We start from the raw sequence: 17056 nt of genomic DNA on the forward strand, positions 1-17056 counted from the left end.
AAATGGTATCCACATCTTCTTAAACTTAAGAAGCAGGAAAGCTTCCTGGTATTCACAAGGGCATCCTGGCAATAAGCTGCAGTCAGTGACCACAGATGGTTTCCCCATGGTCTTTTGCTGACACTGTTAGTTACACTGAGCTAAATGGAGTACAGAGTAGACAAAACACATCTGAGATTTAAAGCACACCAAAGTTCAATACCACCAGTTCTTTCCTACACACAGATTTTCACTTTATTTTTTTTTCCCTCATGCCAAGTAATCTACCAAGGTGAGGTTTTTTTTTCATTCCACTTAATGGAGATACGACCAAAATGAAGCATCGTTTTGAAAAGCATTATGTTTTGCACGTTATTCTCCTTCAGGTTGCAGGTGATAGCATCACATTTCACTGGGTGGTGAGAATACTATCTAAAATTACCTGGAACAATACCCATACTAATTACTGTGTCTGTTGTGAGTTTCAACTCTGGTTTCATAACATCGGCAGGCAGATGCATTTCTCAGCTTGTTCCTTTTGTCTGGGATGTAATTATAGGTAACACCGTGTATTCACAGACTTTATAACTGCTTTATAGGGAAGCTGCCCATGGCAGCTGACGCATGGTGGATGCCTACCAATAACTGGCCAGTTAAAGATGCATCTGTAGCATCATCTCAAACAAACCTTCTAGAGCTGTCTTTCCCAACTTTTAAATGAACACAGCCAGTTTAATAATTACATTTCCATAGATTTTCTTTTCTACATCTCGTATATCTGTAAGTAATGATAGCAAAGGTCTTCAAACTCGTAAGACGTGAGGCTCTCAATTTTCACGGTGTTCAGAAGTGGATAGGTGCTGAGGGCCCCAATCTCTTCCTTTATCTCACCTTTCTGAAGAATGCAAGTGGGCATTGAAATAACATCCCACTCCGTGCGAAGCACCTCTCTAGCCACCGTGTGAAATAACTAAGACCAGAAGTGTTTATGAGGGAGGAAAAAAGTATTTTCCTTCTGTTCTCTAAAACGAGACTTTGAATTTTACTGTAGGAAAGGTGTTCTAGCAAAGAGGTCACTGGACTGGATCTTACGAGACCTCAGTTCACATCCCAGCTTAAAGACAGATCTATTACCTAAAGCAAGTCATTTGAAGTTTGAGCCAGGAGAGGGTTTATGCTCATAAAACACAAATCAAAACACTGTCATGCTCCAAAACCGCATTCCAAGTACTTGGTCGAGATGTACTTCCGCTCCTGTTTGAGTCTAAAGTGGCCCAGCCGGAGGAGCTTGGTTCTTACGTCCCAAAGTCTGGTCCTGGACTCTGCGTCCCAGTGCCAAAACCTCTTGGTGAGTGGCAGTTTACAGCACGCACTCACGCATTTACTCACAAAAAGCAGCGTGATGCCTACTTTATTTAAAGCAACCATGGCAGAAGCAAGACCAATCTTAGAAGATAACCTCACGAAAGCAGAAACCTACACTAACCTCCCTTTTGTGTAAAACACTTAACGCCCCTCTCCGAGACTGTCGAGGTCGTGTTACCATACAGCAGACAACACCAGAGCTGCAGAGGGAGTTGGTGGGAAGACAAGAGAATGGCCCTATAGCCCCCATAGGGACACAGTTGCATCAGCCTCACGTTCCTGAGACTGCCTCGGTGTTTCACATGGAACAGAGAGAGGGGTTAAAAAAAAATAAAAATAAAATCAACGTAATATTTTGTAGTAAGTGTGGAAAATACACAAAGCACTGGGAATAGGGAGGAGAACCCCATCTCCTCTCAAATCCGTAAGCTACAAAGACACATTTTCTCTTGCTCCCTCTTTCTGGTCCCACAAGTCCAATGCTGTGCTGTACAAAGTTTCAGAAGCGAGGGTAAAAGGAATGCTGCACTTGGGTAAAACATTTTGTAGTCGCTCTCTGGCAGTGCTCATCAGCCTTCTGGGTGCCTTGGATCCTGCCCCAGGGCACCACCAGTTGGAGGGAAAACTGACACACGTAACCCCAAAATCTGGATTCCAGGAAGAGACTGAAATTAGATACTGGAGCATCCAATTCTTGACATTCCTAGGTCCTTTGGTAGAGCTAGTCTGGTTTTAGTTTCCCACATGAGGAAATAAGGATAGTACATTCATGACTCACAGGGATGTCAAACTAACACCCATTAATAATTAATCATTAACTTTGCCCATTAATCATGATAACTATTAAAAGCATTTCTGTGTGCCTGGAATTCATGATACAAAACACTGAGGACTGTCAACATTTTGGAAACCAAACAGGAAACAATTTCAGACTTTTTTCTAGGGCAGCACACTAACAAAAGAAATAATTAGCAAGGAGGAAGATCAAGAAAGGGATTAATTTGGTTTTGTGTATTACAATCACCTGATTTTCATACAACGTCATCTTGGGAAAAAAACAGTGGTTACTGAAGATTGCATGGTTTGTGAAGCAGATGATAAGTTAATTTTTAAAACTTTTTAATAATCACATGTTGAAATCATACCACCAGACATGATGTCTGAACAGGTTGTGTTCAAAAAGGCAAAGTATATTAACACAGATTGAACACTGAGCTGATACAGCTACGTGGCTCCTGGATCTGCGGTGGTTTATTTTAGGCAGCTCAAGCCATGGCTGTAACAGCTAATCCAAAAAAATGTAGCCTTAGAACACGCACCTCATGGAATTTCTCTCTTTCCATCAACAAGCATCAAGTATCTCTCAGTGTACATGCCCTTAAAATTAATCCACCAAATTGGAACAAGATTTTTTTGGGGTGATGCTCTGGTGTCTTATTCACTGCTTGAGCCAGTTTGATGTGTTAGCTTAAACTGGGGAAGAAGGGTATGGGCATATGTTCCCTTTTGCAGCTTACGATACATAATGGTGCTCTCTAGGGGGGTGGATAACAAGGAGCATCTGGGAGACTGGAATGTCTTGGATCACCACAATCATATTAGACAGGCTTAACACTGAAGGCTCCAAAGCATGATCCAAGAACAAAAGATCAGAGCAGACCTTCAGACCAGTAATATGCTCAAATGTGCTGGAACCTACCTATCTCTTTATCCTTTAAAGGGGGCTCAGGGGCAACATCCCCCTCAAAAGTTCTAAAATATTCTACTGTAACATCAAGTACCCTCCACTTCTGATTCCTAGAGAGGCTTTCCTTAAAGTCTGGAGTGTAAACCTCACTCTCAAACTCTCGTATACAGCTGTTCTAAAGAGACGGATCAAGCCACTACTGACAGAATTTTCCTTTAAAAAAGTGGAACACACAGCTATTCAATGTGCAATGAGTACAAAAGCCATATTATTTCTGCATCAGCTTGTGCTTGTTTGTGTGTGCGTGTATGTGAAAGATAAAGTGACAGCATCCCTCACACTGGGTTGAGGACACTGGCTTTACTCTTAAACAGAAGATAAAGGACTTGTTTTAGAAACTACTGTTCAAAGCCCAAATTTTCTATAGAAATTTCTGTAGAAAAGTATTCCTTTTAGAAATTCTAGATGGGAAATAGCACAATGTGGATTACTTAGAACCGAGGACTGGAAGGCATCAATTCGTCTTTCCAGTTGGCCCCCCTCAACGACCCCTATTACATTTGCAGGCCATCCAATGTACTCATGGGGTCCAAGAGCAGCTGCTCAGCTGTTGCTCTCTCCAGAGTTTATTTCTCATCCCATCTCTTTCAGGGACCAGACTTCTTCACACTTCCTAAAGTTCAACTCAGCGCTTGACTTCTAGGTAGATTTCTTCAGCAGACCATCACAAGCGTAATGCGGGATCAATCGGCGACCCAAGAGTGCCCAGTCAGGGCCAAATAATCTAGCATTAATAGCTGAACAACACAGATCGTGTTTGGTTATGACTGTCTCCATGCATTTCTTTAACGATTACTTCATGCAAGCATGAAGCACAGACTTAAGCACTAATCATTACTAAAGTTACATGCTGAGTTCATGCATAAGCCCCATAACGTCAAAAGCTATACGTGAACATTTCTCATCTCTTTATTATATAATACCCTTTCATGGCTCACACATGCCAGACCAGGTACCATATTGTGATTAGTCTAGACTCAGGAACCTTATTTAGTCATATCCTTACATATATGATCTATCTGCTGTAGGCAACTAATCACATGCAACGTGCGTCCTTCCTAGATAATGCGTATCATCATCATCATCTCATCTATCAGCCATATTGCCACTAGATCGCTGTTGACAAAGTCAGGCTTTGTGCTTTTCAAGTCTGTACAGCTGACATTTGAGTTGCTGTTCTCTGTATTGCTTACACTTCTAGCTTGCTGACCCAGGTCTTATTATCAGGGACACTTCATTATTTAATCTGCACTGCAAAATCACTGAGCTCTACCATAGAAGAATAATATGTTCCTCATTACCCAAACTAGAAGATTTTTCCAGTTCATAAAGAATTTTTGAGTTTCAGCCAAAATAAAATTCTTGGATTTGGATTGTTCATCTTAAAGTAATATGCAGATCAAGAATGGAGATCTTACCAAGAGGACTGTTCAATGACAGCTTTAATCTTCATTCAAGACAGAAAATGCAGACATCAAAAGACCTGAAGCAGACAGATCTATGAGGCTGCTACTTCAAAATAAATTTAATTTTTTTTAGTACAAACAGTCTCAACTTCCCCTTTTACCCAAACCATGCATTCCTGCAAACTCCTTGTACCAGCACTGGAGGGCGTGTGGCCGTATTACAAGCCAGATGAAGGAAAAGGTTCAATTGAAGATTAACATACAAAAAAACCCCAGCAGCTTAAAGTGACCTGAAACCACAGACTCTGGCTAGGATTTGCATTGAGTTTGCAATGGGGCTATTCACACATGGAAGTGAATAACCTCTCACAATGCACCATGCTGGAATCCTGACAAGCCCACGTGTGTTTCCACACAGCATGCAACTATGTTAGACATGATTTTATATTTCCACAGCCTATTCAACATAATTAGGACTCAGAGATGAGTCTGGCCAAGGCACTCTTAAAAATACTGTTGGAACATTGGTTTCCTAAATTAAATTTCATGTAACTGGATAAAAAAAAAAAAAAAAAAGAGAACAGTTTCTAGTGCATTTAAAGAGTTTGTACATTAAAAAGGAGATCAACTCGAAGCAAGTCTACTTTATGCTTCTAGTAGATTAATGGACAGCTGTGTACATCTTAAGCTGATTGCCTTCTTAAAGTGATGTCGTAACGTTAGACAGAACTGTACATAGTTTGCTAGAAATCTAGATAGAGCAAATGCAACTTTCTGATGGACCTAATTCAAAGGAAAAAAACCTCACAGCACCTAGACCGCCTTATTTGAAAGGATGAAAAAGTCAACATTAGAATTAAAATAATTTTATTTCAATGTACATGAACAGAAATAAAATATAATTTTTTTAACTTACTTAGATATATTGCCGGGCTGGCCCAATCACAAGTGTTCTCCACTACAAGGCAGCAAGACTGACTAGACGCATTTCACTGCTTTTTGGACCAACTGGATTCAAGGTACCACCTCAAAAGGGTCCTTCAGCACACAGCAATTTTTTTTTTTTTTTTTTTTTTTTTTGAAAACAAAAACTCATCAACCGGAAATCTTACGTTGTGTTCCAAGGAAGATCTCCCTTGAAAATTCTGTCCATTACTGAAGAACAGTACACAGTATGTGGCGCTATATCTAAACTTAACAGATCAAGGTTTCTCCCAAATACTTTTCTCTATTCTACTCTCTTGTACAAAGCATCTGCTATAAAATCCACACATTCAAAACCACAGAATTATACAAACCCGTGAACGAGGCTGTTTTCAATATGCTTGTTGCTATGTGCTATCACCCGCTGTATCAGCTTTAACATGCAGCGTACATAGATGGTAAAGGGGCATTTCTCTTGACCACCTATTTCAGAATTCACAGAAGTTTTTCTACAACTTATAGTGCAATGTAGTTAAGTTATTCAATGTCATGATATGGCACCATAAGATATGCAATCATTTGTTAAAATGCACAATTCCTTTACTAATAATTTTGTGGTGCTTTACTGATAATATAAATAATAATAAACTTAAAAAGACAACTGGAAGAGGAACTGATAGGGAAAAATCTTTTTAAAAAGTGTCTATCAGTTCCTTTAATAAAATTAGAAGAAAACTTGGAACTGTCAGATGCAAAGAAAACAATAGGAAGTAGTTCTCCACACAACAGTTAAACTGTGGAGTCCTTGCCATGTGATGTAGATACTAGGATACTATGAGGATTTAAAGAGATTTTTCTTCCATGATTTTAACCAGCAAATGCTCTCAGATACAGAATTCCCCAAGCCACAGACTGCTTAAAGTATATTCTGGGGAAGCACTGCTGTCTGCTCACCCTGTTTTTATTCTTCCTTGCGCATCTGCTTTTGGCCACTGAGACTGGATGCTGGGCCAGAGGGACCTTTGGTCTGACTTGGTACAGTTGGTTCTAACAGTTACTTCCAAACACTTCATAAACTTATACTTAAGACAAAGTTCATCATTTGCCACGTTAGTCAGAAGGACTTAGATTTTTGAATTACAAATGACTTCCAAAAGAGGAAAAAAAAAAATATTTAAGCTTTTTTTCTGCTATGACTCAGTTGTATAAAACTGTATAGAAAAATGGGCATTATGTGCAGATGTAATGTAAAGCAGTAAGCTGTATAAAAAACATTCTTAGAAATGTACCAAGCATAAACAAAAGATGATTTACAAATACATTTAGCTGTTCTTCTAGTCATCATCAGAATCTGAATCGTATTTCTTTCCTCTGATGGTCTTCTTATCCAACTTTGTAAAGCTTGTTCCAAATTTCTTTTGACTTTGAAAAGGTGGGTCCATCAAATTTCCACTAGAGGAAAAAGAGTAAGACTTATTGATTAAAGCTGTATTCATGCAGACAGTAAGTAGCATATCTAATTATCTGTTTCTCCAGGAAAGCACTGTAAGAGAACACAGCCCCTACTCCCTAAAGCCACCCTAAGTAGCATTGCAGTGTTGCTAGCATATCACATCCCGGACAAAATGGCCTAGATATCTATAGTTAAGACAGGAGTGTGAGTGTAAACAGCACCCGAGTGGAGCTCTAAAGAAAAACTGTCTGAAAGGGCTTTTGCTGCAAACTGATCAGGCTAAAGACAACCGTCTGTCAGATTAAACACCAATGAGGGAATTACAGAGAGACATCTCAAAACAAATGAGGAGCCAGAAGTACAAAAGAAGGTAAAATTTTGTAACAGGGACTTCGGAGTAGAAATGGATGAATCAGAACTGGGTTTTGTACTGCCAGAAACCATCTTTATCTCTGCCCAGGCCAGACGGAGCAGCTTCCCCATCAGACACTGCACTCTAGCTAGTGGACTACAGAGGGACTCATGCCTCAGTGTGCATGGATGACCCTGCAGGGGCTTTCCCACCAGTGTGTGGGTCCACGGGTTGTTGGGAACAGCAGGTGCTCACATAAAGCTGAAGCACCCACATCTCCTACAGTGGGGTGCACAAGGAGGGAAATCCCCTCCACTTGCTCAGAAAAGGGCGTGTGGGCTTTCACTCACACGACCCGTGAGGGGTTTGCATCTAAGCGCCAGTGAGTGAGCAATTAGAACCTTCTGGAATTAGCTATAGAAGGGTGTTTAGAAATGTGTAGGTATTAAAATTTTGTAAATAACATTTTGCTGACATTAATCCTAAATCTACAGTTCACTGATTGCTAGTTAATTACATGTCAGTAATAAGTCAATACACCACTTGAATCCTGATTTTGGTCAAGCAGCATGACCTGAACAGTTTTTCCCCTAGATACAGCATATCCTTTCACCATCTGCTATCACACAGGCTGAAGGAAAAGAACTGTTTCTAGATGCCAAGGAGGACTATCTCCTTTTCAGGAACTCCAGAGTGTGGGACATCACATTCAGAGCAGCGTGGAAATGCAACACTTGTACATAAATGGATGTCTCCTGGGATGTCCTAGTTTCAGCTGGGACAGAGTTAATTTTCTTCCTGGTAGCTGGTATAGTGCTGTGTTTTGGACTTAGGATGAGAATAATGTTGATACACACTGATGCTTTAGCTGTTGCTGAGCAGTGCTTACAATTAAGTCAAGGACTTTTCAGCTTCCCAGGCCCTGCCGGTGAAGAGGCATGAGCCTTCTGCAGGAGGTGCACAAGAAGCTGGGTGGGGGCACAGACAGGACAGCTGACCCCACCTGGCCAAAGGGATATTCCACACCATGTGACATCATGCTCAGTATATAAGCTGGGGGGAGTTCGCCGGGGAGTACCACAGCTTGGGAATTAGCTGGGTATCTGTTAGTGGGTGGTGAGCAATTGTGCTGTGCATCACTTGATTTGTATATTCTATTATCATTACTATTATATTCCTCTTCTGTCTTATTAAACTGTTTTTATCTCAACCCATGAGTTTTACTTCTTTTGGTTCTCTCCCTCATCTCACTGCGGGGGGGGGGGGGGGGGGCGGGGCAGGGCGGGGCAGAGGGAGGGGCAGTGAGCAAACAGCTGTGTAGTTGCTTTGGCTGCTGGTCAGGTTAAACCACGACATGGGCTGTGCGGATATTGCGGCTCACTTTGCAAAGCCAGAGTACCAAACTCAGCATCTGGCAAAATGAACAAAGAACAAAACAACTCCTCCAACTCCACAAGGAGCTAAGAGCGGAATACACAGTACTAGTAGAGTCAAGTAGGAAGTAAAGTTATGCCATAAGCCAATGTACTAACATTTAGCAAATTCAATACAGCTTGGTGCAACTCCACTGTAAAATTTCTCCCATAAAAAGCTGTTGCTGTCTAGAATATATATCCAAGTTATCTTTGACTCCTCTGCATATTTACTTGTTGCTGAACTGGGAAGTGGGTATTAACACTTGTTTTGAATTATACATTTTCAGTTCAGTCATTTCATCCAAAGTTCAACAGCTACTAAGCTAAACTGAACAGTAGTTTCTTTGCCTTTAAGATACAACAATACTTTTTGCCAAAATTTGGAAATCAGACATTGAAATAAATTCAGATAATGAAGTTCAGAATAAAAAAAAAGAAAAAGCCAAAGACATTCAAAACAAAAGAGCAAAATTAACCTAAAAAGATAGAGATGACATTCTAGCCACACTGGAAAGCAAAGCAGAAAGGTCTGGTAAATGATTCTCCGGTAAAGCCAGGCTATTGTGGTAACAGTTATCTTCTACTGCCTTCTATCCTGTAGTCTTAAATATGGGATTTATGATGATTATATTGTACTGCTACACAAATAATTTATCTGCACTTCTGCAACTTATTTTCATTTTCTGTACTGTTCATTAAAAACACATTCACATATGTAACATGGACTAAGACAGAGTTTAAGCATTACTTGCTGAGTATTCTCTGAACTGGATTAAAAATACTCAAACTTTACCGCACTGCAACTGTGACCTCTAAGCATCTATAGCTGATTTAGAAAGGATTACATTAGATGCATGACTCTGAGAGGCCACATCAAAGCAGCATAGCTACTCTATACACCTCACAGCAAGAACTGTTTATTTTTATTACTGTACAAAAAAGACAACATAATGCTAATTATAATGTCTCAATACTTTGCCAAACAGATACTTTCTTCTTTTCCTTGCCAAAGGACACAGATCAAATAACTGGATCAAATTCTTGTGTCTTAAACATACAACATAACAATCAAGTTACAAACTTTTACAGATTCTCCTGTCTGCAAGTATGTTCTCCTTGCACTCTATCTGAAAATAAAACAATCACAAAACAATTAATTACCTGTAATTAATTACATCTGCACAGCCTAATCTCCATTCTAAGGTCTCTGTAGTGAAGTCATCAGTGTTACCAAGATCAGTAAAGCCCACAACATAGTCTTGTGTTTTTCCGTCTTTTACTAGTGCTAGAGTGGGAATTACTTTGATGCGCAGTCTCTCGCATAAGAAAGGAGATTTTTCAGCATTTAATTTCAAGAATTTTGTCTCAACATGCTTTTTTGCCAATACAGTCAAATGTTTGTCCATTATTTGGCACCTGTGAGGAAAAAAAAAATAAAGTGTTAGAATCAATAAGCTGAAAAAGATGTATTTTAGAGAAAGTTTAAAAGGAACAGTAAAGAGCTAGTTCTGTCATGTTAATTCCTCAGATATGACCTTTGTAATTATGAATTTAGTTTCAAAAGAAACTGTGTTTCAAATGTACCTGGATTTAATGGCTAATAGAGTAACAGCCTGGAGCACCTTTATTGCACAATTATACTATCCATTTCTCTAATTTCTTCTTAATTACTCCCACATACACCTGAAAGCCTCTCTCATTTCTTGAGAGCATTTATTGATACCATTTCCCACCAACTTCTATTCTTCCTGCTCTAGCTTCACTGTCTGTCAGCTGGAAAATTTCTCTATAATGAACTTCATGTCTTCAGAGTACTACTCTTAACATGTTGCAGTGTTTTGTATTTCTTTCAGTAACTGTCTCCGCAACTGAGATGCAGTCTGTACTAACTTTACAGGATTAAAAAAAAAATTATTTGTACAGACTGCTTCAGTAGCGCTATAGGCAAAAATATTTCACTTTTCTGTTCCAATCAAATAGGAGTAAGCATACAGTTATTGTTTCTCAGCTAAGGGACAGTAACATGAACTGCTCAAAATACTTGTCAGATGGCAGAGATGTGTGGACTCGTTACCTGCAATCTCAGCTTTCTGGATTGTCATCTTTAAGTGGTTTGGCTTAGCTGTGTGAACTCTGTGATGTAATTGTCCTTTTAAGTCAAAAGGAGAGCTGAGCAGATCAAAAAGCTGGGGTGTGCAAGGATGAAAGCAACTTGATACTGAGGTTGGTAAACCTGACACACTAGCTTCAAGCTGGTTGTCAGCATGACACATTTTACAAAGAATCAAAGAACTTTCTCTAAAGTTCTTCCTCCTGAGTCTACAGACCTTGTTGGGTCAAGAAACAAGAACCAAACAACCCAAACCTGTTCTAAGCTACTTTATTTGCAGAGACAGCCTTTCAAACTTCTTTGAGTAAAAGCTAGCCAAATACAACTGCTTCAGATATTTCTGAAACTTAAACATTTAACTTAGAAAATGCAGGACACACATACCTCACTGCATAATCCAGCCTTGATCTCTTTCAATTTCTCACATTGAGACTGTTTCAGTTTATATTCCAAAAACTAGAGAGAACATAACATCTTGGGGGTAAAAAACCACCAACCAAAACCAGGACAACTAACTACTCCTTCAAGAAACTACTTCACAACTGCATTTTAACAGAAGACATTGAGACAGACCCACTGAGCAACAGCCCACAACCCAGAACTTCTGAAATTCTTTCAAGGAAGTGTGAGATCTTATTTTAGGTTTCTATCCTGAGTCAGGACATACTCGCAGATCTAGGTCTCTCACACCCTAAAAAAGTGACATAATTACAAAGGCACAGGCACAAAGGGAAAGCAGCTGCAATTGATATCCATAGATCCTTTCAAAGTAAAAAGGAAACATCTGAAGATGCGTAGACAAGTTTTTGTTTATATTTTTATTTTCATTTGCCAGAACTGTCCAGAATATCTCTGTCTGGAATAACCAAAGTGATCTTTTTGAAATGCTGCTGCTAGTATGGTCACTAAGTTTATAGACCTGGCTCCCTCAAACTAAATCAATAACAAAACATAGCACTCTTTCAAATACTGTCAAAGTAGTTACACATTTATATTCTAATCAACTATGTAACATGGTATTAATTGTTGTCAAATCATGTTCAGATTGACTGGAATGGAAAAAAAAAATTAAAAAATGTCTTGAGAAGGGAGCGAGATTTGGAAAACGAAGGAATTTGAATACTTCTAAAACTGCCTACTTATTCGTGGGATTTGAAAGAACAAAAGAACACGTCTGTTTTTGTAAACATCTATAAACAAAAGGTTTCTTGAACGTAGCTGATTTACTATACCTGAATGTTGTATCTCTATAGAAATGGCAAACCACGTTTTTACTTTCTTTGACTTCTTGGAAAAAGTCTCTCTCACTTGGGATTTCTCTGTATTCTCCATGTCCTTTTGAAAGCCACTCCTTTTGGAAAACATAACAGGAAATAATTAGTATGGTGTTTGTTAGTCCTGCACGTGTCATGCAAGCTCTACATCTTTCAAGAAAAATAAAAGAGGGGGACTGCAGTGCAAGCCCATTTCATACAGCAATAGAAGGAGAAACAAGTTACCTCCTCCCTTTAGTTCTGTTTTGAAAATATGCAAATGCCACTTGGCTAGACAATACTTCTGGGTTGTGTCTTTCTCAACAACAGATAGGTGGTTGACCAGTAAGGCTACCTTACTTATTTGGAAATACAAATTTTGCACAGAGCAGCATAAATTTCTGCAGTACAGCCTCTCGGGAAGACTAGACTAGTTCAAAGAGAACACCAATGACAGAAAATTCTCAGCATTTGAAAACTGCTCATCAACAGCTTCGGCTATGGTCTCTAAAATGTTTTTGAACCCTCAGAGAACTCTTGTCTAAAACTGATTCAAGTCATTACATGCATTAAAATAGATTTCTTCTAATTTTTCCCTCTATGAGAAAATCAGGGAGAAAAAAGCCTACTAACTGACCTGCAACAGATGACGTTTATCTATCGAACTGATGGTATCTTAATATGAGCCGGGCTTCCAGAAAACCATTTAGAAGACACGCATACCGTTAGTCATAAAATGTATGGAGAAACAGCATTTCACAAGCTAAAATTTACAGGCAACTTCAAAACCTGCCTGATTAAGTGTGGAAATACAGTTTAGAGGAAGCTAATCTGCAAGATTTTCAACAAATGCACACTAAAGAAAAAAAAAACAGCTTCTACAATATTGGAAGTTAATTGTAGTGTATTAAAACAAGTACAGGCTAAGCTAAATGACTAGAAGTAGTGCAGTAAAACAGAACTTGACAAAGAACTTTCCAGTGGGGGAAAACAAATTCACATAAATCACTGTTCTTGATCTTGCAGTTTTGTCTTAGCAGAGTGGAAAAAAAAAATGTTTCCAAGCAAACAAAAAATATCCTATAAGCCAAATTAAGATAGAACAAAGAATTTCCTGAACATTGCACACATTAAAAATGCATAGAAGTATGAGCATATGGAGAAGTCGTCATGATGCAAACCAAGAACTGACTTATCCTTCAACAGTGGGTATGCATTAATTCCCCTCTGCACAATCCTATTCCAGAATAGCATGGCAGCATACTCCTTTTACTGAGTAGTATTCTACTTCAAATTTGCATTTGAAAATGCATGAGAACAGTGACTTAAGATCAACTGACATGAACAAGTTTTCACATGAGAACTACCACATGCTCACATCCAAGAGCATCCAAGTGTTATGACTTCTGAAGAAGGAAAACACTAGAATCAAATATAAACTGAACTTCTGAAGACAAGCAAATAGCATGCCACTTTCTCTACTTTTGTGTTTAAAGACTCAAAGTCGCTAACACTGCTGTCCTCCAGCATCTCAACCATACCATGACATTTTACTGCATTCCCGTTTCAAAGCATGGCATTAGCTTTTACGGGTTCCACCACAGCCAGAGCATCTCCTTTCAACCCAGTCACCTGCCCCCCAACCCAGTCTATTTCTTTGTTCAGGTTTGCTTAGATGGAGTAAGCTAAGAAACCTATGCCTTCCCTACTTACAATTCAGGTCTCACACCATATGTTACCAAAATTTTGGTGAGAACTATGTTCAAAGAGGCTTTTTGGGGAGCGTAAAGACCACAGGTTAGCATGAGGTATCAGGGACCAAAGCAGAATTTCTTTTCTGCAAGAAGAAATGAGCAGTCATACAAAGACAACATTTCATTGGGTTAGAAGGAGCGGGACAAACGATTCCATGCTAGGAACAAGGAAAGACCCTGTATCATTCTTCTACAAAACACCTTAAGAGAAGAGCATGCATCACTTACATGCCATAAGTAACAATCTCCAGAATTCAGAAGCTTAAGGAGCCTAAAGGCTTATGATTAAGTTGCCTACAAGGCTTATGCTTCCAGATAGCAATATTCAGTGAATAGGGACACACTTAAATCTTTGTACGAGACTCTTTATCCTATCCTTATTGTAAACACAGAGGTTCTTCTCTCCTCCTGTTAAAAAACACAAAGCAGGCACACATGGACAGACACTCACTTTCCTGGATAATTTAAAATTAGTAAGTACAGAAAGGCAAGGAAGAAGAAAAAAACAAACCCCACAAAACAAACAACCCCAAAACATTTAATTCACATATACAATTTCCCTAGGATTTCCAGATCAAGAGTCTGCATTACTACAGTAATTACTTGTTTCTGCTGCTGGGCCTTTTTTAGTGCCTCAAGCCTCCTTTGTTTAAGGCATTCCAATTCATCTTCATCCATTTGGTCCAGCTTCTGTATTTCAGCATCCAGGTGTTCTTCCACAACCTTGGTAGTCTGAAGTATTTCATTCTCCAGAACTTTTTGAAGTATTTCAACAGAGGTATCAGCAGCCATCTTTAACTAGAAAGTGGTCTCTTCAGAGCTGTGGAAATAGTAATACATGGAATTAACATTTATACAAACACTTAATTAAAAGCCTGACCTCTCTTACTTGCAGTTCACACTGTAGAGAAACAAAACGCTATGCTATTTGAAGATAACAGTACATAGTTCTTTTCTATATTGCAATCCCCTTTGGAGAATACTTTCACAATGAACGCAGATGGCAGAAAAGATACCAGTCAAGTCCTATTCTCTCAATCCCAAGGGCAGCTGTTGAAAGCACACAGGAATCTGAAATTGCTTGTCAATATAAAGAAGTAAAATTCACCAGTTTCAAAGGAACACTCATCCCGAACCAGATCCATGTACCTTTAATAAATATTCTGAAACTAGAAGACACAATTGGAAAGCTCCAAACTGCTGGAAGGAGGTGTAAGATGTCTCAGAATAAATCTAAGTAATGCTCAGTTTATAAGTTTCTGCCAGTAGTTTAAATGCAATTACTTTAAGTACTTGATGCATATTAACATATTTAAATCTGAATTAATACTCCTCTCCTCAGCTAAAAGAGGGACAAGGCCTTCAACAGCGAACGCTTTAGGCCAATACACTGCTTCAATTAGTACAAGAAAACTATTGCCAACACCACCCTATGGCAGCCAGTGAAGGGATTAAAAAAACCCCAACAACCACTACCTAATTGATGTGTGAAGAAACACAGCTAAAATAATTTTCGGTAAAGTTCTCCCTGTTCAAACACTTCAAAGGGCACAAAACACTGACTGTGGTGCATGAAGAGCTGGGGGAGCCTAAATGCTTCATAAGGCATAAAATACTAAGAGCAGGATGCATGAAGAGCTAGGCAACATAATTGATTGTTCTCTCCATTAAACTTATGCTACAAAAAACTATCACTGCAATGAGTGACAGTTTTGAAACCAGGACGGTGCACATTCACCCTAATCACATTCTCAACCTGCAGGCCACCAACTTCATGTGCTGAATTTGGGTTGCAGAGTACTCTTGGCCATATTTCAAAATAGCCAAACTACCAGAGCCATTGGCTTCATAAACACCTTGCATACAGAGGCAAGAAAGCATTTTAAGTAGCGATGGGCAAAGTACCAACATCACGGCAGCACTCCAAGCATAATGCAACATCAGCAGTGCCAAGCCTGCAGCCACACTCCGTGCGTGTCACAGCCACGCTTGCTCTGACCTGCAGCACTTTGTCTTGAGTCCCTCTCCCCGAAACTGCTAACTACAAAGTCTCTCCGTTAGTGTCTTCCATCCCCCTGTCTCGGATTTACAGAGGAAACAAGAACCTTGCCAGCAGAGATCAGAGGCCACTAGCTCTTCAGGAGAGGGAGGGAACCCTGCTCAGCTGGGGCAAAGGGAGGCTTATCCAAGCAAACAGGAAGGAAAACGGAAAGTCAACCCCAGCCAGTCTCCACTACAGCCTGAGGTCCCCAGAGGGCTGCCGGCTCCCCAAGCCGCGGAAGCCTAGATGCCTACAGGGAGCCTGCGCCCAAGGCCCGCTCCCGGGGGACCCAGCACCACTGACGGGGCCGCGGTCCTGCCCGCTCCCGCGAGGGAGGGGCGCTGGGAGCCGGGCCGACCCCGCCCGCCGGAGACCGCCTACAGCGGGGCCGAGAAGCGGGGCCTACAGCGGCTGCGGGGCGAGGGGGGCCGGCACACGGCAGGACACCGCGCAGGCGCCGCGCGCCTCCGCGGGGCCGTTACGGACAACGGTCGCCCACCCGCGCGCCCACCCGCCCAGCTCCTGACGAGCTAAGGAAAGCCTCACCCTCCCCGGGCCACGGTACCGGCCGTGCCGCCCCCCACCAGAAGCAGCCGAAGCCCAGACGCACAACCACCACTCACCCCGTCACCGTACCGTACCGTACCGTACCGTACCGTACCGTACCGTTCCGCGCTACGCCGCGCCACGCCCGCACGCGCCTCTCCCCGCCCCGCCAGCCGACCGCACCCCGCCAGCGTCTCGCGAGAACCGGGGCGGTACCGCTGCCGAGTGCGCGCACACGCAGAGCCCCCCGACGCGTTCATTGGCCGGGGCAGCGGGCGCGTCCCTGCGGCGGCGGGCGCGTCCCTGCGGCGGCCGGCGCCCAGCACGCATGCGCCCTGCCGGTGTGGGTGTTGCCCCTGCGGGCAGCAGCCAGGAGGGCGGGACCCGCTGGAGGGGCGGGGCTCAGTCGGGGCCCTTCCCCTTCCGCGCCGCAGCTCCGCCTCGCGGGAACTACCTCTGCCGAGACGCGCTGCCCACCAACGTCCCGTCCCCGTAGCAACCGCGCTCCTCCCGGCATGCGCAGCGGCTTTCTCCACCTTGCCCTCCCCTGTCCCCGAACGGACGCGTCTGGGGTGCAGCGCGGCTCCCCCGGCGTGCGGAAGCGTGGCCGCTCTAGGCAGCCGATCTCCCGCATCCGGGCTGCTCTGGGTGGGGCTTGGCCTCGAGGGGGCGTCTCCTGCCCCGCCCCTTCCCTCACCTCGGTGTCCGGCC

At 41.7% G+C, this 17056-nt stretch overlaps 1 protein-coding gene across 6 annotated transcripts; it reads right to left on the reverse strand.

Annotated features, from left to right (window-relative positions):
• Positions 1-5347: 5347 nt before the first annotated feature.
• Positions 5348-17003, reverse strand: TXNDC9 (thioredoxin domain containing 9). Of its 6 annotated transcripts, none has more exons than XM_054813706.1 (5): positions 16882-17003; positions 14362-14578; positions 11984-12102; positions 9803-10057; positions 5348-6873 (listed from the first exon to the last, which is right to left on the reverse strand). In XM_054813706.1, exons 2-5 carry the CDS (start codon positions 14548-14550, stop codon positions 6756-6758), a joined length of 681 nt encoding a protein of 226 aa, XP_054669681.1. In that variant the 5' UTR covers positions 14551-14578; positions 16882-17003; the 3' UTR covers positions 5348-6755. The 6 variants fall into 6 exon arrangements, with proteins under 6 accessions (XP_054669681.1, XP_054669679.1, XP_054669683.1 ...); XM_054813704.1 differs by lacking the exon at positions 16882-17003 and adding an exon at positions 16446-16666; XM_054813708.1 differs by lacking the exon at positions 16882-17003 and adding an exon at positions 16451-16576.
• Positions 17004-17056: the final 53 nt, after the last annotated feature.

Source organism: Grus americana, chromosome 1 (assembly GCF_028858705.1).
Source record: "Grus americana isolate bGruAme1 chromosome 1, bGruAme1.mat, whole genome shotgun sequence".
NCBI lineage: Eukaryota > Metazoa > Chordata > Aves > Gruiformes > Gruidae > Grus > Grus americana.

Coding starts and splice junctions, on each gene's coding strand:
- TXNDC9 (XM_054813706.1), bottom strand. CDS start 14,550: ATGGCTGCTGATACCTCTGTTGAAATACTTCAAAAAGTTCTGGAGAAT. Junction 12,103..14,361: donor AGGCCCAGCAGCAGAAACAA/GTAATTACTGTA, acceptor GTTTTCCAAAAG/GAGTGGCTTTCAAAAGGACA. Junction 6,874..9,802: donor GCAGATGTAATTAATTACAG/GTAATTAATTGT, acceptor TTTTTCCTCTAG/TGGAAATTTGATGGACCCAC.